Below are 23,595 nucleotides of genomic sequence, written 5' to 3' on the forward strand. Positions count from 1 at the left end.
GAAAACAGCAATGAAGTGCCTAGATTCACGAAATTGGATGAACATCCTTCCAACGGTACTTCTAGGACTGCGCACTTCAATCAAGCTGGACTTACAATCTTCACCAGCAGAGCTTACCTACGGAACGGCTCTAAAACTGCCGGGAGAATTTTTCAGCGTCACAAATGCACCATCTATTGCCAGTGAGGATTTCATCTCTCAACTGAGGTTAACAATGGCTGCATTGCGTCCTCAACCTCCCGTGCATCATGGTCATAAATCTATTTTCGTGTCACAACAGTTGGACAAATGCACACATGTGTTCGTACAACAACCAAAGACCAACTCTCTCAGCCAGCCATATAAAGGACCATATCCTGTGCTGGAGAGATCAGAAAAAGTTTTCAAAGTTCTGGTCAACAACGTAAAAAAAGCCATATCCATCGACCGAATCAAACCAGCATATTTGTTACAGGACATTGGCGATGCACCTCCCACGACAGTACCAACAACTACTAGGTCCGGTCGAAAATCGAAACCACCAGTAAGGTTCGCACAGTGATGAAGCACTGTACTGGGAGGGGAGTGATGTGGCGGTCGCCCATTCAGACTGGGCAGAGAGAAGATAGAGAGAGCTAGAAAACACACACGCAGTTATGCTCTCCTAGTTGTCAATGTCACGGTGTAAATATTTCTATATTTTAAGCGGAATAAATTTAATATGATGAAATAATCTGTTGTGTCAAAAAGGTGTGTACAATGTCTAAGACACACAAACATCAAACGACAGAACCATCTTTAGATGTTAGAAATTCCTCGACCAGAGTGTTTCAGATAGAAAAGCATCGACTTCGTTTCAACTGCTTGGGATCATCACATGTGATTCGGAATTGCTCTGCAGGTGACAACGAATCGACTGAACTGATTAATGCTTTTGTGTTGCACAAAATAATATAGAATTTGCAGCAAACAAACATTTCTTCAAAGCCGGGTTGTCAAATTTGCTCCCCGGGTAGATACCCATTTCCCCCTCCGGGGGGGGGGGGTTTAGCCTAAAAAACCCGGGTTTTTTTGGGGAAAATTGTTTGTTTTCGAAGAAAATGTGTTGCTTTCAGGTTAAAATTTTATTTCAAGGTTAGTTTAGGCATTCCAAAAATATTGCTGCATATCCTTTTTTTATGTAAGCATTTAGGTACGAGATTCACATATTAAAATATGTTACAAGAAACCGCAAGCAGAAAATGTAATAATGGACCTTAATTTAACAAATATATTGTTCCGGATAATTTTCCACAAGACTTCGAGTTTGCAAAAGGAGCGGTTCGACGGACAAACACAGATCTATTTACAGAACAGCAATTTACACGTATTTACAAGCTAATCCAAGAGCTAACAACGATCTCTCAACGTTCAATCACAAATGACTTTTCATCGAATCTCTCTGTTCGAGTCTCTTTGAGCCTGCCATCTTGTGAGCGCCATGGTATTTATAACCCGGATAGAAACTTCAAGAAATAGAACATTCCACAAAATTCTATTTAACAGTTTCCTAGTCGGCGGTGCCACCGTACGAAGGGGTTGAAACAATGTCTGGAGGGGTGGGACTTTTTAGAATGTTCTCACCAATAGCATCTCTTTCCGATAAACCGAAACCGGCATCAACCGATTTCGATATTTCTGAGAGCCATCGAACAAATCGCGCCACCTATCGCCTACAGGTCGTAGCATTACCCCTCTATTAGACTTGTTCGTCCCGAGAATTCAGTCCTTAAATCGGCGGGTTGTCACTGCGGTAAGAGGCCAGTCTGTTCAAGTGGATCACCTTGCACTTCGAGGATGGCGTTTTCTGGATCCGGGCTACGACGTCGTTCAGTCTCTTCACGACTCTGTACGGTCCTTCCCATGACGTTTGAAGTTTCGGGCATAGTCCTTTTCGTCGCTTTGGGTTCCAGAGCCAGACGAGGTCCCCTTCCTTGAAGTCATGAGACGTGGCCTTCGCATCGTAGCGGTTCTTCATCTTTTCGGAGCCGATGTTGATCCTGTCTCTGGCGATTCGATGCATGTCCTCGAGGCGCTCCTGGAGTTCCTGGACATATTCTTCTGGTGGAACAGAAGCATCTGGCGGTCACCCAAACAGCAGGTCAGCAGGCAGCCGAACATCTCGTCCCATCAACATCTGCGCTGGTGAAAATCCAGTGCTCTCGTGGACGACAGTTCAGTAGGCCAGCAGGAAAAGCGGTAACTTTGCGTCCCAATCCTGTTGGTTCTTCGACACGAAGAGCGAGAGATGGTTCTGTTGAATCTCTCGACCATCCCATCGGATTCCGGGTGGAGCGGAGTTGTCTGCGTCTTCTCCATTCCTAGAAGCTTGCACATGCCGCCGAAAACAGCTGAAGTGAAGTTGCTTTCCTGGTCGGAATGGATCAACATGGGAACTCCGAATCGAGACACCCAATTTCGCACCAGATTTTCAGCCAGCATCACTGCTTCTTGATCAGGAACGGGATATGCTTCCGGCCACTTGGTGAAATAGTCCATGATCACCAGTATGCGCTTGTGACCATTGTGGGTTCTGGGTAACGGTCCAAGGCGATTCTCTCGAACGGCGCACCAACGTTGGAGGCGGGCTCGGGTGCGCTTTGGAGGTCCTTTGCGAGAGGCGCAGTCGTTGCAATTCTTGCACCATTTTTCTACATCTGTCCTGGACTTGTCCCAATAGAACCGTTCACGGACCTTCTGGAGCGTCTTGGTGATGCCGAAATGTCCACCGGTCGGGCTTCCGTGCAACTCTTTCAAAGCGTCTTTCACACGGGCTCTTGGTGGGATGAGTTGCTATCTGAACGTTTTCCCGTCCTCCGACTCCCATTTGCGGTACAGCACGCCATATCGTATTCCTGCAACCGTTTTATCCATCGAGCGACTTGACCCTCAGGGTTCTTGAAGTTCAACAGCCAGCTCAAGGAGGCGTGATCCGTGCGAAGGAGAAATTTTCGACCGTAGAGATAGTGATGGAAATGCTCGACGGCTTTGTATACTGATATTAATATCAATATACAATAATGTTATTGTATATTAATATCAATATACAATAATGTTATTGTATATTAATATCAATATACAATAATGTTATTGTATATTAATATCAATATACAATAATGTTATTGTATATTAATATCAATATACAATAATGTTATTGTATATTAATATGAATATACAATAATGTTATTGTATATTAATATGAATATACAATAATGTTATTGTATATTAATATGAATATACAATAATGCTATTGACATTTGTATTTAATGGTAATTCACGTTATTCTGTAGTTTTTAGTTCCCCAAAATGGCTGGACAAGTGGAAAACACTTCCACTGTAATGAATCCTCAGAATGACTGCTATCTCCCAGAAATGCCATTGACGCGCAATAACGCGTCAAATACCCAGAACTTCGGAAAAGGACGCGTAAAAATTTTGTTCACGTGTCCTCCTGGACGGGACGCGTTCTTTCCTAGTTCTAAGAAAAAAAAGAGAAAAACCTCCAATTTTTTTCCCCTTTCTTTTTTTATTCCTTCTTTTTACCATGTATCATTATCGCGCGAACTTGAAAAACTGGTTTTACTACTTTGTACACTGTACTGTATTAATATACACGCGGGTTGTTGACAAATAAGATGAGGGATATCTAGTTGCTTCACTGAATAAGGGGGCCATGTAGTTGTCAAATTTTTGAGTTTTTAATTCCCCTGCGGATTTTCTCCCTTCCGGTTACATACAGGAAATTACGGTACTTTCGCGGCTATCTGCCGGCATTCAAAGACAGCGTCTACATGGCGGAAATTCACTTTGTTCCTACAATATTGCAAATGCGCATTTTTTTTAATCGTAAAGGATTGGAATGCCCGTTCCAATCCGTTCAAATTGTAAAAATTTCCCGAGATCGTGGAAAAAAAAAAGAATCTAAAAACTACCTTGAATATCCATAATTTTGTCATCTATCTGCTTGCTATGTGGTAGCCACAGTTTCGCATCGCGAAAATCACGTGTGTGTACACAAAATCAGCTTTTGGAGGGGCACAAGGATCTAATTCTTCACAGAAAGTTTGGGTCACTAACGCTCAAAAACAATCTTAACCCTTTGCACTCGAGGCCTTTTTCGCTCAGGCGAATCAGCAACTCGAGACGATTTTCCGCATATTTGGTGAATTTCTTACAGATAACTTAAAATGATTTCACACACAATTTAACGTTTAAAACTTTTATATTTTAACATTTTATATATCTTTATATTTCAAATAAATATCAAAAAAATCGAATGGTTCTTTTATGTGTGAAGATACTTGTGGTCCTGCGGCTCTTTCCCCGGATACAAATGGTATTCTTTGCGGTATTTCTTCGGATTCTGTGCACGTTATCCATTCTGAATTTTCTGTCTCTTCTTCGGAATCACTGTCGCTTTCACATTCACTATCTATTACCCTGATTTTTTGCCTTTTTACACCTCTTACTTCATCACTGCTTTTCTCCTTTCTATCATCAAGTAGTCTATGCATAGACGTAATTTCGTTCCTCATCAACGAAAAATTGAACTCATCTTCACTTGAACTGATTCCTTCATCGTATTCCATGCCTATTGGGCTCCGTAACTTTGAAAATGATATTCCTATTGCCATGACTTTCGAGTTCGAACTAACCGAAGACGCATATATAACAATAAATCTAAAAATCGTGTTTAAGATTAAATCGTGTTAAGATTGGCAGTTGTTTTATACGCATGTATTGTTGAATACACTCATGAAGCGATATTGCCCAAACCAAACCTAAATAAGCATCGCTACGGCTCGAATTATCACGTCAAACCGAGTGGTGACCGAGAGCCACCTCTCGAGTTACCGCATAAAATCAAGTGGTGACCGAGAGTCACCTCTCGAGCGAAAAGGGTTAAATTAACAGTATAAAATAAATTATTTTATTCCAATATTTTAATTATCTACAATTTTTTTTTAATTTTTGATTTTCGGGGGGCAGGGAAGAGGCACTTTCCCCCAAGAAAAATTTTTGCTTTTGGTAAAAATCGGGCTTTGGAACCTATGATTGCACAATGGTAATAGGCTAAAAATGTGGTTTTAAGGTTTTCAAATTTTGAGTTTGCATTGCCAGTTTGGAGGATATATGCAGGGTCGCAACCAAGGGGGTGGGGTGGGACAGGCGAGTCTAGTGTCCCGGGCTCGGAACTAGAAGGTACCATCAAATTCACCCTTTATAACTGCTTCTTCTACATTACATGGGTGTGCCAAAATGTGCTTGGCCCCGTTTGAGAAAGTATCTAGTTGCGGCGCTAGATACGACGCTAGACATAATGTAATCACATAATCATATCTCGAAATGTAATAATATGTATTACACACACACAATTATATTTTATTATTTAGTTTAAATATACAGTGAAACCTCGATATAACAATATTCTACAGAAAATATACCAAAAAAAAAATATTGTGGTAGATGGATTGAAGAGGTAACATTATCTTCACGTGTGATCAAATTTATGCTATTGTTGTGATTTTTTCTATATCGGCATTGTTAATATCATCGGAAAATGTGCTTTTATGTATTTATTCGTTATAAAAAATTGTAATTGATTAGTTTATTTATAAAATTCACTTAGATGTGTATTGTCCCTGTAAAGAAGCTTACCGCATAGCGCTTTTGTGTCGTACACAGAGTGCAGCAATACAAATAACTTTAGCTTTTGGTGATCATTTAGTGCAAAATATTGATGTTATCAGACGCCTTCAGAAGAACGAGAGCAAGTGGAAAGTTTAAATTAAATTCAAAACGATTTTGAATGAAATATAAAAAATATTGTTGTAGCGATTTCAAAAATCTAAAAATATCGTGTTATAGAGGAGTTTATCATAGTAGATGATGTCGTTGTACCGAGAGTTTAACATTAAGCCAGGCAATTCCAAACAAGATTTGAAAAAAATATCATTGTAGATGTATTTATAGTCGATTATCGTTGTAGCGATGTTTTACTGCATATACAAATGCCGTATCGTATGCAGGATTTTCTCATGGGGGGGGGGGGGAGGGCATTCAACATTTCTTTTCTTCCCGAAAGGGGTTTCTTTTTTTTTTTTACTGAAAAAATACACCATAATCTTTTCTCAAGGGAGGTGACAAAATTTTTCGGGGGGGGGGGCGGCACAAGCATGCGGGGCCAAGTGCTGGGCACACACACATAAACACACTGTTAAGTTTCTCCAACACAAATCTGACATAGCTCCCATATTCAGGTGTGAAAATATGTGGCAGTCAAATGGCGACAGATCAGAGTGGTGGACCATCAGGGAGAGGAAATAAAATAATTTTACCACGAAAACCAAAGTATATATATGAATAGGGAATCAGAACGTAGGTGTCTGAGAGAGGAGAGAGAATCGAATTTGCTTAAATTTGATCAGAAGATATTGAAAGTGCCAAGAACTTTTTAACGAAATGTAAAATCAATCAGAAGGGAATTTATATTTATTTATTAGTAAATATATAAATGTGTGTGCCCCTCCAACTGTTAATTAAAGTGGATCCTGCTCATAACTTTTTTTCAAAAAATCGTTATATAAAACATTGTAAACACGAAAACACTTTAAACGAGAAATCTTAATGTGAATTACTTATTGTTATTATAGACCACGGAAATAAGTTGTATTAAGTGGAAAAACGTCATAAGCGCGATCAACTGTATATTTGTTTTAGATTTATTACACGTACGGAATTCCATACGTTAAATTCTCAGTGCTAATGAGCTTCTTTGCAAGCTTTTCCTACTAGTAGACATTGAAAGTAAATGAACCTTTTTTTTTGGATAAAACATGTCTTTAGAAATGAATTATTTGATTCACAGATACCTTCTTCTCCTACCCAGAACATGTCCCACAGCTCACTCTCAACGAAGAAATATAAGTATTTGATCAAAGACCTGGGGCATGCTGGTAGAAAATTTATAGAGATACCAGTGTGTTCTCGAGACAGTGTTCGGCTGGATCATCTCGGGGAAGGTACATACCACAGACATACCGAGACCTGTTTCAACAACACTTCTCGTACAAAGTACAAGCTTCGATCTCAATAAGTTCTGGGAATTAGAGGAAGTCCCACAAACTTCATTGTTGACAGCCGAAGAGCAAGCATATGAAGAACACTTCGACACAACTCACACACGTAATTCATCGGGAAGACTCATCGTCAGGCTTCCTTTCAAGAATATCGAAGGAAAATTATCATCTAGAGACGTAGCTGAGACACGATTTCTACAGAATGAAAGGCGTTGGAGAGACACCAACCACAGAAGCTCAGAGAAAGTACCGTGAGTTCATGCAACAGTATGAGACTACGCGACACATGAAACAGCTGGAAGTGACAAGTGACAATCAAGATAAATACTACCCACCTCACCACGCAGTTATGAAGCCAGAGAATCAAGCCAAGTTTCGTGTGGTTTTTGATGCTTCAGCAAAATCATCAATCGTCATTTTGCAAGACGATTGCCACACTTCTTCTCCGCTTCCGAATTCACAAGGTCGCAATGACAGCAGACATTGTCAAAATGTATCGTCAGATCCTTATTCATCCGGATGAAACGAAGTACCAAACAATCTTGTGGAGATAATCGCGAGACATACTCATCAAGGAGTATCAATTGCTGACTGCGACATACGGAACTGCATCAGCACCTTACTTAGCTACCAAGTTCCTGCAACAGTTGGCTGAGGATGAAAAATATGAGTTTTCCAGAGCTTCTGACATAGACAAGCAGGATTGTTATGTGGATGATTTGCTCACTGGAGCAGATTCCGTCGAGGAAGCTATTCATATTCAGCAGGAAATCATTAAACTTCTTCAAAACGGTGGATTCGTCATAAAAAAAGTGGGCATCAAATGAAGACGTTCTTGTATCTCTACCGAATGATTTTCGTGCAACAAGTACTACGTTCGAAATAGAGACTGACATCAAACTTTGGGCATTTTATGGAAGCCAAAGGATGATGTATTTGTTTTCAGTTCAAAATGGAAAGCTGAACTATCTTGGGATGAGAAATTTCCAGAAAACATTCACAACCGATGGATAGCATTTTATCAAGACTTCAAGCAAGTGGAGGACATTCGAATTCCAAGATATATGATGCAAATCTCTCCACACATTTTGGAAATTCACGGTTGCAGTGATGCATCAGAAAAGGCGTACACCGCTGTTGTGTACATTCGAACAGTTTCCAGTGAAAGGGTTGCGAAGGTTCAACTAGTAACAGCAAAGACACGAGTGGCCCCTGTGAGGCCAACAACCTTGCCTCGACTTGAACTTCGTGGAGCAGTGCTACTTGCAAGACTCATCAAGTTTACATACAATGCACTACTAGTCAACACAAACATATGGTTCTGGACTGACTCTGTAATAGTTCTAGCCTGGCTCTCTTCACATCCAAGCCGGTGGAAGACATTTGTGGCTCATCGAGTGACAAAAATTCATGAGCTCCTCCCTGGGGGTCATTGGAATCACATTGATGGAACCAACAATCTCGCTGATTGTGCGTCACGAGGAATGCCAGCCAACAAATTGAAGGCATTTCCCCAATGATGGTATGGTCCAGAGTTCCTTTCTAAGCCAGGTCAGCTAGCAGACAAACCCGTGTTGTGCAGCTCCGTGGATGAAGTTTTGACTGAGGAGAAGAAAAATATTTCTAGTAACCAATCTGTGTTTGTTTGTATTGCACGACATGGAAATTATTGACAGGTTTTCCTCCCTTACTTCTCTTCAGCGAGTCACAGCGTATGCCTTCAGATTCGTAGACAACTGCAAACTCGCTGCACCTGAAAGGAGCACAAGGTTTCTTACCACTCAAGAGTTGAAACATGTATATGGGCCAGGAGAGTTCAAGAAGTAGAATTCAAATCAGAATTGTCTTCGTTGAGAAAATCAGGAACTCTACCTTCAAACTGCAATATTCTTCGATTGAATCCATTCATCTGCGATGATGGGATTATCAGGGTGGGCGGAAAATTGCGACATGCATATTGGATGGGAAGTCACCGACATCCGATCCTTTTTCCAAACGAGCATCATTTCACTCAGTTGATTATCCAGTATTATCATACAATGCATTTGCATGCTGAACCTCAACTTCTCCAGTCTTGCATCCAACAGTAATTCTGGATTGTTTCTGGAAGAAGTGTCATCCGGCAATTTGTAAGAAAATGCATAACCTGTGTTCGCTATCGTGGTGCTACAGATCCTCAAACCATGGGCGATCTACCGGCTGCAACAGTAACACCATTTCGTGCATTTCTTCACTGTGCTGTCGATTATGCAGGACATTTCATCATCAGGATGTCGAAAGCATCTCGAGCAAAACCGTGCAAGGCATACCTAACACTTTTCGTATGCTTCTCAACCAAAGCTATGCCCTGTGAAGTTGTGAGTGACTTGTCAACAGAGGTCATTCATCGCCACTATGAAACTCGGCTTTCCTCGAGTGACATATACAGTGGCTGTAGTACTAACTTCGTGAAAGCTGACAAGGTGCTAAGGGAGTTTGCTCGTCTCTTTTCGTCTCGCACTCATAACGAACGTGTTTTCAGCCATCTCACCGATGTCGGAGTAAACAGGCATTTCAATCCTCCAGTATTTCCTCCACACATGGGAGGTCTTTGGGAAGCTGGAGTGAAAGCCGTGAAATAACATCTCAGGCGAATCACTTCCAGCATACAGCTAGCTTACTTACTAACCGAAACGGCGACCCAGTCCGAAGAATTTCTAACCGATAGGTCACCGCCGGGGTAAAAAGAGTATGATAGGGGCAGGAAGAGTCAAGGTGGTGCGAAAAATCAAAGTATCGTATCGAAAAATACACGCGTACAGTTAAAAGCAAGGGCTGCTGGGAAGAAATGTACATTGCTTACAAAATTGGGTATGCATGAAATTACACCTGGCACCACCGGAAAGGGGGGGGGGGAAGTGCGTGACATACTGTACAAAAATACTACACCGAGATACCACACCTGCGGAAGGAACAGAAAATCAGTGGCCACACATGGGAAGAACCCACACGCAGGTCCGTCGCACCTCAAATATCCAACACTACACCTCTTCATGAAAATATATGAAAAACAATCCACTTACAAACTATATGAGCACACAAACAGCCGGGGGAAGCGCCACGCACTACCCAGTTTATCAGAATAATAGAATAATGTGTGGGGGTATGAATACAATGGTCGCATGATGCACAGTTACCAGACGGAATAAATGTACGCGAAGCGTCCCAAAATTACACAACGAAGAAAAGTGAGAAATACTAGCATACAGCTAACATTCGAAGAGCTGTATACCTTGTTGTCACAGATTGAGGTATGCCTCAATTCTTATCCTCTTTGTGAACTTTCAAATGATCTAAACGACGTGTCTGCTCTCACGCCCAGTCACTTTCTCATAGGTGGTCCATTGACAGCATTGCCCGAGCCAGACTTCACACAAACAAAATTCAATCGTCTCACCCGTTGGCAGTTGGTTGAGCGCCTTCGGCAACATTTCTGGAATCGTTGGAGAACTGAGTATCTTACCCAGCTACAGCATAGAAGGAAGTGATTGAAACCCAAGCAAAATCACTCGGGGTGATCTCGTTCTAGTGAAAGAAGATCGTCTACCACCCTTGCAGTGGAGACTTGGTCGAGTAACCGAGTATGGCATTAGCTTATTTTAAAGGGGAAAAGAGTGTATGGAGATGGAGGGTCGCATTCTTTACCCCTGAAAAAAAAGTCTGGCCTTTCTTTCTGCCTTAAAGAATAACAGGGCTATATTAACCAAGGAAAAACACATGCTTAGGGCATCAAACAAAAAGGGGCACCACAAAAGAAATCTAGTAATTTTTCCTCTTGAAAACCTCCCCTTTCGTTGGAGTTACCATCTGGTTTGTAGTATGAACATCTCTAAATGATGACTGTGAGCCCCGTAGCGAGGCAACTTCGACACTCCTCCGGAGTGTTAATTGCATACCTTCCTCAGAACCTCTCAACTGTCATGTCGAGATGTTTCCCTAAGGAGACTTGAAAACTTTTTAGCAGTTCCCAGCTATAAACACCCCATCTGAATTATTCTCTCATATATTCCGGAAGATGGATATGCAATGTGTAAATTCTAAATTTTGACAATTTTTACTACTGAACTTCCGAAAAAAATTTTTATTTCTTCTCTGATTTTTTTTCTCAATCTAATTATTCCCCTAGTACAGCACCAACAAAAGAGACATTTTGTCTCATGAATAGAGTCCATGCATAAAAACATTTAACAGCACAAAGGTCCGAAAATTTAGGATGTAGGCTACGTTGCTTACAACCCAGGTAGTTCATTTTCCGATAATACAATGTGTTTGCCTACTATTAAATTAAAAATTTTATCTGAGGTTCAGGCATAGGCGGAGATAGGCACGAACGGCGGTTCGTGTCATGATGATGACACCAATTTGTATATATCCATATACATTAGATCAGTTGGCTCCGTCACTGGCACTGGGAGGGGGGGAGAGCGAGCATTACCCCGTCATGCCCCCCCCCCTCCCGTATCTCCACCCATGAGTTTAGGCTTTTTGCAACTAGTATTGTTAATATTCGAATTTGAATATTCAAATTTTGAGATTGCAATCTTTAATTTTATTTGTGGCAAGAAACTCTTGTTTTTAAACAAGTAATAGCATTGAAGAGCTCATATACATTGATTCCCACTTACAGCGTTTTCCAAAAAATCATCATGAAAAACGTTGCAGGAGAGAAAACGCTTTAAATGGGAAACTTCAATAAGTGTTAATAAAAGTTAGGATTACGAAAATAAATCGTACTAAGCGAGAAAACTTTCGAAGTGGGTATATTAAGCAGAATATACTGTAGTATAATTTTACATTAACCTACATTTTCAAATACTGTTCTAACGTGTTTAAAAATGTTTTTCTTTATTTGTGTGAATTCCAGTACTTGAGTTCTTTACTTCTGTTAATTGACATTAATTAAACAAAAACAGCAACAATAGATTCGAAAAATGATCCAAGATGTCGAATCAGGCCCGTAGCCAGAAATTTAGTTCGGAGGGGGAACCACTTTCATTTCGGGGGGGACCAAAGTGATCGAACAATAGATTTGGCCATCCTTTTCCCCTTTTTCGGTCATTTTCTCACATTTCGGGGAAGGGGGGGGGGAGAGCAGACCCTCAAATTCCCCCCCCCCCCCCCGCTAGGCTTTGTATCGAATTGCAACATTTATTTGATAAATATGATGGAACACTTTAAAAGTACGTCAGAAATGTATGCCTGTTCAATATGATTCGAACCGAAGCAGGTGGACCACGCTAATTATTATTAATCATTTATAAATTTTGCCAAATTAATTGAAATGCAATTTCCTCTCAATGGGTTGTGTTTGATTACTAGAGCCCGGATGTTCAAAATGCCTTAAATGCGTTTTTTGCCCATTTTCAAGCCTTCCTATAAAAACGCCTTTTTGGATTTTTTTCTGCCTTAAATGCCTATTTTACCATAGTTTTAAATTTATTGGTGCATTTCAGAGGCCATAATATGCAAAGCTTGGACATTTTGAGCATTGAGCACCCACCCACACACCACCTCTTGGTATTAATTTTCATCAGAAAGTACCTCAAAACAACCAGCCCCGTTTCAGCTCTATTTAAATGCGATGGAACACATAGTGAGGTGACCACCAGGTGCTGGAGTGGCATAATAGCGACTAGCGACGAAAACAATTGTATTGTTTGTTTTACATACTCGAGGAGCGAGACAAAGAATAGAAAGAGACTACTCAACGAGGTGCGGGAGTCAAACAAACATGTTTGCTATCTGCTGATTGGTCCGTTTTCCCTTTTTTCCCTCTTCTACGTACGTGTCATCATCATCACACCATTACATTATTACATTTCGTAACCCCTCCGGCGGCAATTTTCTATATCGTTTTCTTCTTCTATTATGACTATGTGCGTACGTCTCTTCCTCCACCCCTATGTATTTTTGTCTTCCTAGTCGTAACTCCCATACCGCTTAACCTATTCGCTCCACTATAACTGCAGCCAAAGTGAACTGAAAGAGGGAACTTGGTGTTGCATGAGTTAACTTTACTTTGACCGGATGGTGTCAGCATATGCCCCCCCAACCCCCACATCCTGCAGCAGCGTCCCCAGGCTAGGATATTTGGCGGGCCTCCTCGTCAGATGTTTCACAGGCGCCAAAGTAGTGAATTTATCGCATGAAAAAACAAAAAAGTCGTAAGAATCGTCTCGGGTTCCCGGCTGGAGCCCAGTCAGCCCCACCCTTGTGGGTGCAATGGGTGTTAGACGTGGTGTTTCAAATGAACGCAGCCCTATGCTACAAAAGCAGAGGAAAATGAGAAATTTTTGCTTCTCCGCATGCTTCACATTATATGTTCGACTCCGGCATTGGACTGCATTGTGTATGCATAGCTACAGATGATCGTTCCAAGAAGTCATCAGTTGACGTCATGACTCACCCAAGGCGAAGTAGGAGAAGACAGAGCTCTGGGGTCCATGTTCTTTTGATTTTCTTTTAGCACCACATGCACTGCAAACAACCATGGCTATTTATTTTACATATATTTTGGTATTCGATTAAATTGACCAGAGGCCCTCAGAGGTGTGCGATAGATGTGTCACACAGGGCCCCCGTGCTTGGAGGAGTCCCCCGCATATGTGGGAATATAAAAAAAATAATTATTCCAAATAATACAACAAACAAACGAGAATTATTCGCAACTCGAAGAAGCCCCACAAATCATTTTCTCTTTGGGCTCCGCGTGTGTTAATGGTGGTCCTGGAATTGACCTGAGAGACATCAAATACTTTATTATGCAAGGCCGTAACTAGGATTTTTGCCGCTCCCACAACTTTAAAATTTGATAATTTTATAACGGTGTTCTTTGTTCCACCTAAAATTGCCGCCCCCCCTAAATCTTTCCTCCCGGGGCAGTTGACCCTTCTGCTCCCCCCCCCCCAGTTACGGCTTGCAATCAATATCACTCGGATAATAATGAAGTTATTATAAACTCTAATTAAAGCAATAGACGGATTGAGTACAATCAATTTTTAAGCTAGTTTTTGGACCCTTAATACCTAAGTTTTTAGTTATTTTCCCTTCTTTTCAATAAAAAATGCCTTTTTTAGTGCCTAAACTTCCGGGCTCTATTGATTACGATCTCAACGCGTTCCTGAAATAATAAAAAAATAAGTGTAATTAAATTTTTTTCAAATAACTTTCTCCCCTATAAGATTTATGTTCGTAACTCGAAAAGTTGGGGAGCGAACCGGGCCGCGAAATTCCTAAGCCCGGCCCTGCTCGTGTACCGTTTCCCTCTCATATTTCAATAAATTCATAATTTGTTAATTGCATCTTGAATTGTCCCTTTATTTATTGATGGCTCGTTCAGCGGAATATGCAGTGCTAGTTACCTTAGATACATCCTGAAAATCACGCCACAAGATCGTGAACATGACCCTACCTCCTCCCTCCTCGATGTCGCACCAAACTTGTTATTTGAGCCAGAATTTTTAGTGAACAAATTTTCCATTTCAAGGCTATATACGTGTTAAACGCGATTCGATACAACGCCAAACTCGTTATAGCACCAGAATTCCCCGAAATAAATGGTAGCGTTAAATCGTTGTTCAACTGTAGTTTGAGAAATGCTGTTGCGAGCATTCGATATAGTTTGACAATTTTAATTAAATAATTATTTGAAGTAAATTTTTTTATAGAAATGAAGATAACATTATACAAATACAAATACAACACCACAACAGGCAAAATGCCCAACGAGGTGGCTGAGAAAAAGAATCCCATAACAAATGTGGATGTCATATATTTAAAAAATATAGCAACCCAATAAAAATGCAATTAACAAAAATTATAAACAATATATACACGTGATAAATATCATACAATGCCCATATAGAATACTTATGGTTGTCTTATTCTAAGAATGGATAGCTTCTCGATTTACCCCAACATGTTTATCGTATTTCTTTTTAAACGTGTCAATTGTGTTACAATTTACTACCTCCGGGGGGTAAGCTATTCCATTTATTAACAACCCTATTAGAGAAAAATTCCCTGCGACACCATAACCTTGCATTGTCCCTCACCAATCGATACTGGTGTCCCCTTGTAAAAGCAGTCGATTGGCGGTGTACTAAAAGTTCATGGTCCATCCTATCCATCCCATTGAAAATTTTGAACACTTCGATCATATCTCCTCGACACCTGCGTTCATCCAATGTAAACATATTCAAAAAATGAAGTCTCTCTTCATAACTCAAGCCCTGTGTGCCAATAAGGACACGCGTAGCTCTTCTCTGCACCCCTTCAACAAATTCTATGTCCCTCTGTAGGTATGGTCTCCAAAACCTTACAGCATACTCCAGTCCAGGACGAACTAATCCTCGAAAAAGCGGAAGAATGACTTTAGGAGAACGCGAAGAGACCTTTTTGAAAATGAGACCAAGCATTCTATTCGATTTTTTGACCACCGCTGAACAATGTTCAGAAAACCTAAGTCGCTCGTCAATGAGAACTCCCAAGGGAACACGCACAAGGGTCATTAAAATAATTTATTACCACTTAATCGAGAAGTAATTGTTCGAGAATCTATGACAGGTAGAGAGTTGAATTCCTGCAATGGAGAAAAACAATTACCTTCGAACGAATTCGAAAACTGTTTCTGGTTAAGCAAACAAAATGATAAAATAAAAGAAAGCACTTTCGCTTATTAAAAAAAAAAGAGATCTCATTAACTCTCGACAACAAAATAGCGGATTCTACATGAGTAATTAGATCTGAACAAACTCGGAAAATCCGAAACCATGTGGCCGACAGGTGTTATGCATCCCCTCGAGCGAGAAAAAAAAGGAATACTTAATTCGATTAATAATAAGTGTTAATGACCGTTCACGAGTTTCTGGAATGGATAGCCAAAAGAAAAAAAAAACAAAAAAAACGTTGTTACTGCGTTAATACGCGCTTTTTATCGTCTCTCCCGAACACAATGAAGCAACAAATGACAGAATAATTGCAGCAGACGGACGTTAAAAATACAAAGTATGTTGAAGGAGAAAAACAAAAGAATTCTTTATACATGTGAGAGTTGAAAGACGAAGCTGCCAAAATTACGTGCACGGTTTACGCGGTTAGAAAGATTCTTATCGTGTTTTCGTTCACGCCTTCGCCGTCGATTTCCATGAATATTACGCGTAACGGCTATCGTTTTATGTATCTAATTTCATAGAAGGGCATTGTTTTTCTCCCCGTCACACATTATTACCTATTATCGGGACTTTGACGACGAAAGCAGCCGTCGAAAGATTCTAAGAAATACAAAAAGCGTCCATCAACAATGATTTGCAAAACTGTTCTCAACTTTTCTTCTTTCCAAAAGAAAGTTGTATTTTCTTGTAAACACGAATGGGTGGGTAACAGTGAACGATCAGCGTTTTCTCTAAAGGAACTATTCTAGTTTTGAAATAGAGTCGAGTTCTATACAGTTAAACTCGGTTAATACGAGATCACTAATGATAGAACATTTTAAAACCATATTCCATTGTATTGTGAATTATCAAGTAAGAAGTTTGGTAAATACTAACAAAGTTTTTTGAACTCTGTGTGAGTAAAGTTTCTTAATAAAATTTGAAAAGTGTTAAAATAACTGAAACGTATCATCTAGGAACTGAATTTTATGAAAAAGCTTTCTTTCGCTATACGCAGACTGACTATACAGGGTGCATCGGAAAATCCCTTTTTCCTGGAATAGCTTCGCGAACTGTTGATTCTAGAAGCATACTTCCAATTGGGGGGGGGGGGGAAGTATCCAAATAATGTGAAGACCTCAAATACGTCATTTATCATTTGATCATTTTTGTCGCACCACGGTCATTTTCTGCAATCGAGGGATAATTAGACCGGGACCTACAATTTATTGCCGATTACGAACAGCAGGCTTGTTTTTATACTCATGGAGAGGTTGGTGCGCTCACCCCTCTATACGTGGGACTCCCTGAGGTAGCAATTTTTCTGCGGTCACGTCGCCGTGCTAAGCGAGATGGCACGGGTGATCCCTAATTGTATATATTCCCCCAAAAAATAATTATATTTTGTATATTTTTATCAAATCCACCGGAGAGAGTGAACTCAACCCAATAAAACTGATGCTGGCTTCTAGTCCGCAAGTTATCAAACCCATTTGCTCGCCAATAAGGTATTAAGCGAGATGACTCGCTCCGATGGATATTTTATATTTGAAAATAGTTTATTAAGAAAAAAAAAGAGAAAAAAAAACCACAATATATATCTATTCTATAATATAAAATCACAAACAAACTCGAAAACGGCCTGTTGCTAAGCAACCGAGTGACGGAAGTGGGTGAAATTTTTGAGTGACGGAAATCTGTTACGAAAGTGGGTTCGATTCATATATCGTACATTCATATTCATATATCGTACATTCATATTCATATATCGATATGATATTATATATCATATATCGATATTGGGAACGATATTCACATATCGGGACCCATTTGACCCATCGGGACCATGTTATGTGCATGTACCAAGAGGCTCCTACATCCTACAGCAGAGCCCTTAGGCTGGAATTTAGATTTCGAGCCCCCAAACCAGCTTTTCAGGGGCCCCTCTGTGATTAATTTATAGTGTGAAAAATCAAAAAGTGATAAGAATCGTTGTGGCCCCTGTCAGCCCTTCCTTTGTGGGGGGGGAGGTCCATGCCGAGAGGTATATATATGTATAATATACACACACAACAGCAGTGCTCCCAACACAGGGTCGGGGTACCCGGGGAAGATTTCACGTATAAGTAAAAAGTTTTCATTTCCAGGGGCCCTTGATGGATCTCATTGTTTTCTTGCTGCTTTAACGTTGAAAAATTTCGATAGCGGAAGCAAAAGATATATCCAGTCTGGGGCCCCACCAAAAGTATGCGAATTGGTGTCCCGGGTAATTGGTTGGGGGGTCCTGGATTTTATTCGTTGGTAAAACGAATACAAATGAAAATTTTTCATGGTACTCGCTCCGTGGGATGGCCGACAAGCTTCCAAGTCGGGGGCCCATGTTTACAGGTTTCATTTTGGGTGCCCTGGATTTTATTTGTTGGTAAAACGAATACAAATGAAAATTTTTCATAGCACTCGCACCGGGGGATGACCGACAAGCTTCCAAGTCGGGGGCCCCATGTTTACAGGTTTCATTTTGGGGCCCTGGGCGAATCTCATTCTTTTCTGTTGTAGAATTCGCAACAGCGGAAGCCCGAGATAAAGCCAGTCTGGGGCCCCACCAAAAGTATGCGAATTGGTGTCCTGGGTAATTGGTTGGGGGCCCTGGATTTTATTCGTTGGTAAAACAAATACAAATGGAAATTTTTCATGGCACTCGCTCCGGGGGATGACCGACAAGCTTCCAAGTCGGGGGCCCCATGTTTACAGGTTTCATTTTGGGGGCCCTGGATTTTATTCGTTGGTAAAACGAATACAAATGAAAATTTTTCATGGCACTCGCTCCGGGGGATGACAGACAAGCTTCCAAGTCGGGGGCCCCATGTTTACAGGTTTCATTTTGGGGGCCCTGGATTTTATTCGTTGGTAAAACAAATACAAATGAAAATTTTTCATGGCACTCGCTCCGGGGGATGACCGACAAGCTTCCAAGTCGGGGGCCCCATGTTTACAGGTTTCATTTTGGGGCCCCTGGATTTTATTCGTTGGTAAAACGAATACAAATGGAAATTTTTCATGGCACTCGCTCCGGGGGATGACCGACAAGCTTCCAAGTCGGGGGCCCCATGTTTACAGGTTTCATTTTGGGTGCCCTGGATTTTATTTGTTGGTAAAACGAATACAAATGAAAATTTTTCATAGCACTCGCACCGGGGGATGACCGACAAGCTTCCAAGTCGGGGGCCCCATGTTTACAGGTTTCATTTTGGGGCCCTGGACGAATCTCATTCTTTTCTGTTGTAGAATTCGCAACAGCGGAAGCCCGAGATAAAGCCAGTCTGGGGCCCCACCAAAAGTATGCGAATTGGCGTCCCGGGTAATTGGTTGGGGGCCCTGGATTTTATTCGTTGGTAAAACGAATACAAATGGAAATTTTTCATGGCACTCGCTCCGGGGGATGACCGACAAGCTTCCAAGTCGGGGGCCCCATGTTTACAGGTTTCATTTTGGGGGCCCTGGATTTTATTCGTTCGTAAAACGAATACAAATGAAAATTTTTCATGGCACTCGCACCGGGGGATGACCGACAAGCTTCCAAGTCGGGGGCCCCCATGTTTACAGGTTTCATTTTGGGGCCCTGGATTTTATTCGTTGGTAAAACGAATACAAATGAAAATTTTTCATGGCACTCGCACCGGGGGATGACCAACAAGCTTCCAAGTCGGGGGGCCCCATGTTTACAGGTTTGATTTTGGGGGCCCTGGATGAATCTCATTCTTTTCTGTTGTAGAATTCGCAACAGCGGAAGCCCGAGATAAAGCCAGTCTGGGGCCCCACCAAAAGTATGCGAATTGGTGTCCCGGGTAATTGGTTGGGGGCCCTGGATTTTGTTCGTTGGTAAAACGAATACAAATGGAAATTTTTCATGGCACTCGCTCCGTGGGATGACCGACAAGCTTCCAAGTCGGGGGCCCCATGTTTACAGGTTTCATTTTGGGGGCCCTGGATTTTATTCGTTCGTAAAACGAATACAAATGAAAATTTTTCATGGCACTCGCACCGGGGGATGACCGACAAGCTTCCAAGTCGGGGGCCCCAGGTTTGATTTTGGGGGCCCTGGATGAATCTCATTCTTTTCTGTTGTAGAATTTGCCACAGCCGAAACCCGAGATATAGCCAGTCTGGGGCCCCACTAAAAATCTGCGTATTGTGTCCCCGCTACTGGATTTTATTCGTTGTAAAATTGATAAAAATGAAAAATTCTCACAGGGGGGGTGTCCGACAAGCTTGCAGGTCAGGGCTTCATGGAAATGTTGGCAGGTTGTAATTCGGTGCCCCTGAATGTATCTCATTGATTTTTGTGGTTTAACATTGTAAAATTTGCAACACATCGGTAGCCCAAGATATATCCAGTGTGGGGCCCCACTGAAATTCAGCGAATTGAATCTGGGGACCCCCATGGGGAAGTTTTCTGGGGATACTTGATGAATCTCATTTGTTTTTTGTTGCTTTATTATTATTTTCATTAAAATTCGCTCCTTCAGTAGGCTGGTGCTTTCACACGTCCTTTTCCCCTTTTCCATAGCACGCTGATGAAGTGGGACGAAATAAACAAGATATGTCCGGGAGAGAAGTGGGGGGGGGGGGGGTTGGCCGCCAAAGGCGGCAGGGGGGCAGAGCCCCCCTAGTAAATATATAAATACAGTATTCTACTCAAGGGATCGCTTGATCCGTCCAGAGTATACAAACATAAATTTTTCTGTGGTGGCAAACACTTTCATATACTAACAAGTACTAAACAAAATACAAGTATACAGATAGACGAATATTTCAAAGTCCTAGGTGACACAACACTGTATACTGGGGGCCGAGAAGTACCTTCCTATTGTAGTAAAATATTAATATAATTGATAATTAGTTTTTTGAAAGCTCTTAATTCATTTTCATAATTCATTTTCATTTCACAATAAGATTCTCATTCCGTTTTTTTTTTCTTTTTGTATCCAGTGTATATAATACGGCAAGTGTAAGATAACAGATGAGATGGAATGGGGGGGGGGGGGCTACAATTGCTCTTAAAATATACGTCCATCCTAATATGCGTACATTCTCCGTCTTAACGAAACCCCGAAACTTTTCTCCAACTCCCGACCCCATCTCGTTGTTGTAGCAATATTGTATGTTGTTTTTTTTTCCTTGGTTTGTTTTTTTTTTGACACAAAATATTGTTCCAGGCTCTGCCACAAAGCTGGACTGGAAGAGATCTCGGCAACGGGATAAGTCCAGTGCCAAAGATCTGGCGTTCATTCGTTCATTTATGCGGTCATGTCGCCGTTTCTGTTGTACCCGTGTCAGGAAAGTTTTCTGACAAGGACGAACCGAGTATCGAACTCGCGACACCTCTAAACATCCTTTGGTACCTTAGCACAGCTGCCAACTTTTAACCGTGCAAAAGGGATTTTCCACACATAAAAGTTGAAGCGTACTGAATAAAATCCCTACTCAAAAATTGAAATCAAATAAAATAGGAATGTCACACAAATGGAGGTTAAACCCTTGGGAATGAAATCCCTACGCAAAAAACAAGTGAAACTGGAGGCCAAAACCTCAATGGTGATCTAAAAAAATATATTCTGTTCAATCAGAAACGATGTGAACAAACATTCTGCGCGAATGACACCAAAATCATCGGAAGATGAAGGAAAAAACAGCGTCAATTTTTGAAAAACACTGACTTTTTTTGACACTTGCTTGATATTTTTTTGATTTCACATGGGTGATTACGTCAGTCTTTCCACCATGACCGATGTTTATATCCTGAACATAACTTCTGGAACGTTTGATGAAAGAAAAATTCATCGGAAAAGTATCTTTAAAATTGCTTAAATATTTTTTTGCTTATCAGTATTCGTTTTGTTATCGCACGTACGTAATTTCAACAAAAGAGGAAGTTTTTACCACATGCGCGTCACTATAATTTTCAATTATTATCCAGGACTATTGGCCCTGCACGATAAGACACTTGTTACCATCAGAGGGTTAGTAAAACTTCCTTAAAAAGGAATTTCCCACTATTCCTCCCCATTTACGACGGGTGACATCATTTCAAAAAGGGAAAAAAAACAGAGGCAAAAGACTTTTTGCCCCACAAAATTCCTTAGGGATTGTTTTCGGAAGCGGGGATTATTTTTAAATGAAGTAGGGAATTTCTAGGGATAATTATCGATTTTTTGTGGTTTTCGTAAAAATTCGGGAAATTTAAGAACTTTTCGGTAGGTCGAGAGATGAAGCTAAAATTCGGGAGACTTGGCAGCTATGTATCCAGTCAAACCTCTCTCAAAAACTCCATATCTCAAATAATGAAAAAAATTCTTGCATTTTACTGTACTAAATCAATGCATTTTCACCTCTCTGTGTGGAAAAATTTTTCGAAAAACTATCTCGATGGCCACGCCCAATTATAGTAAAAATAAAAAACGGAAATTCCTGTTCTTTCGAGCAAAATCTGACTTTTCTCCGGAGGCGAAAGAAACTGAAAAGAAAAGATTATTCGAATTATAGCCCATTGTGTTGACCCGACCGTCGCCACAGATCAAAGGAATCTCAACGATTCTATGATGAAAATGAAATTTCGAAACAATGAGGGCAGTATGTAGTAAAGCATAGTACAGCATTTTTCAATTTTTATCAATGGAATTTTTCACCATTATTGGCATGTTTTTCCTTTCTTACTGAAAAAGCTGTTTCTCGAAAACTGATTTTTTTTCCGTCCCGAGACAGAGGTTTCACTGTATTTAGAAAAAGATGTATTAACACGTGGAGAGTACAAGATATACAGAAAAACTGGCTAATTTTTTAGAGATACTGATTTTTGGAATGGGACAGAGATGAAATTTTTCCAAAAATCAGTATCTCTACAAAATTAGCCAGTTTTTCTGTACATCTTGTATAATAACCCCATAAAAAAATTACCTAAAATTCGTAGGAGTAAAATTGAATGTTGATACGTAAATCAAGCATCTGAAAGTGTATTGGCGAACACTGACCCAGTATGATGAGATGAAAAATCACACGAACACACTCGATGAAGCGAAGAAAAAGAATTAAAAATGGATTGAATCCCTCACTACTAAACTGTTAAGAATAACAAAAAAAGAAAGAAGATTTTTTGATATAAACAAACTTTTTCTTTAAAATAAAATAACATCTGTACCTTTGCTAACATTCTATAAAAAGGCAAGGTTTCCACACATTTCATTTCTAATATTTCTTTTTAAGAGACTTGAATTATGACTTGTGAATGAAAAAGGGTGAGATCAACGCGGAATCGCATATCTGACAACCAACAGAAAGAAAGCTTCAGAAGGAGAATGTCATCCACCCTCCTCTTTTCAACACTTCTGCTCTTAACATAAAAAACGATGTAAAAACCTTTCCTTGCACTTTGACATGAATAAGTGAAAATAAGACGAAATGTTTATTCACCGTTCATTCGACGGTGCTCATCGATTATGCATATGTATTTGAAAAAAAGGGGGGTGGGCTGGTGTCATAGACACAGCTACAGATTTGGAGGCCGAATACTTTTATCGCACCTCATTACGATACAAGACGAACGAAACCGGAATTAGTCTCCAAAACCTTACAGCACACTCCAGTCCAGGACGAACTAAGCCTCGAAAAAGCGGAAAAATGACTTTAGGAGAACGCGAAGAGACCTTTTTGAAAATGAGATCAAGAATTCTATTCGATTTTTTGACCACCGCTGAACAATGTTCAGAAAACCTAAGCCGCTCGTCAATGAGAATTCCCAAATCGGTGCCCCT

At 40.6% G+C, this 23,595-nt stretch overlaps 2 protein-coding genes across 2 annotated transcripts in view; one reads left to right on the plus strand and one right to left on the minus strand.

Moving 5' to 3' along the window:
- Positions 1–23,595, minus strand: part of LOC149064506 (protein numb-like) — a 253,792-nt gene that overhangs the window by 115,574 nt on the left and 114,623 nt on the right. The gene's annotated exons all lie outside the window — the stretch shown is intronic.
- On the plus strand, positions 9,281–9,718 carry LOC149064507 (uncharacterized). Its single transcript, XM_089255340.1, has one exon. It carries the CDS (start codon positions 9,281–9,283, stop codon positions 9,716–9,718), a length of 438 nt encoding a protein of 145 aa, XP_089111466.1.

Source organism: Pholcus phalangioides, unplaced genomic scaffold (assembly GCF_987345545.1).
Source record: "Pholcus phalangioides strain wild (caught in Gottingen) unplaced genomic scaffold, Ppha-v1.0 ptg000042l_1, whole genome shotgun sequence".
Lineage (NCBI taxonomy): Eukaryota > Metazoa > Arthropoda > Arachnida > Araneae > Pholcidae > Pholcus > Pholcus phalangioides.

Coding starts and splice junctions, on each gene's coding strand:
- LOC149064507 (XM_089255340.1), top strand. CDS start 9,281: ATGGGCGATCTACCGGCTGCAACAGTAACACCATTTCGTGCATTTCTT.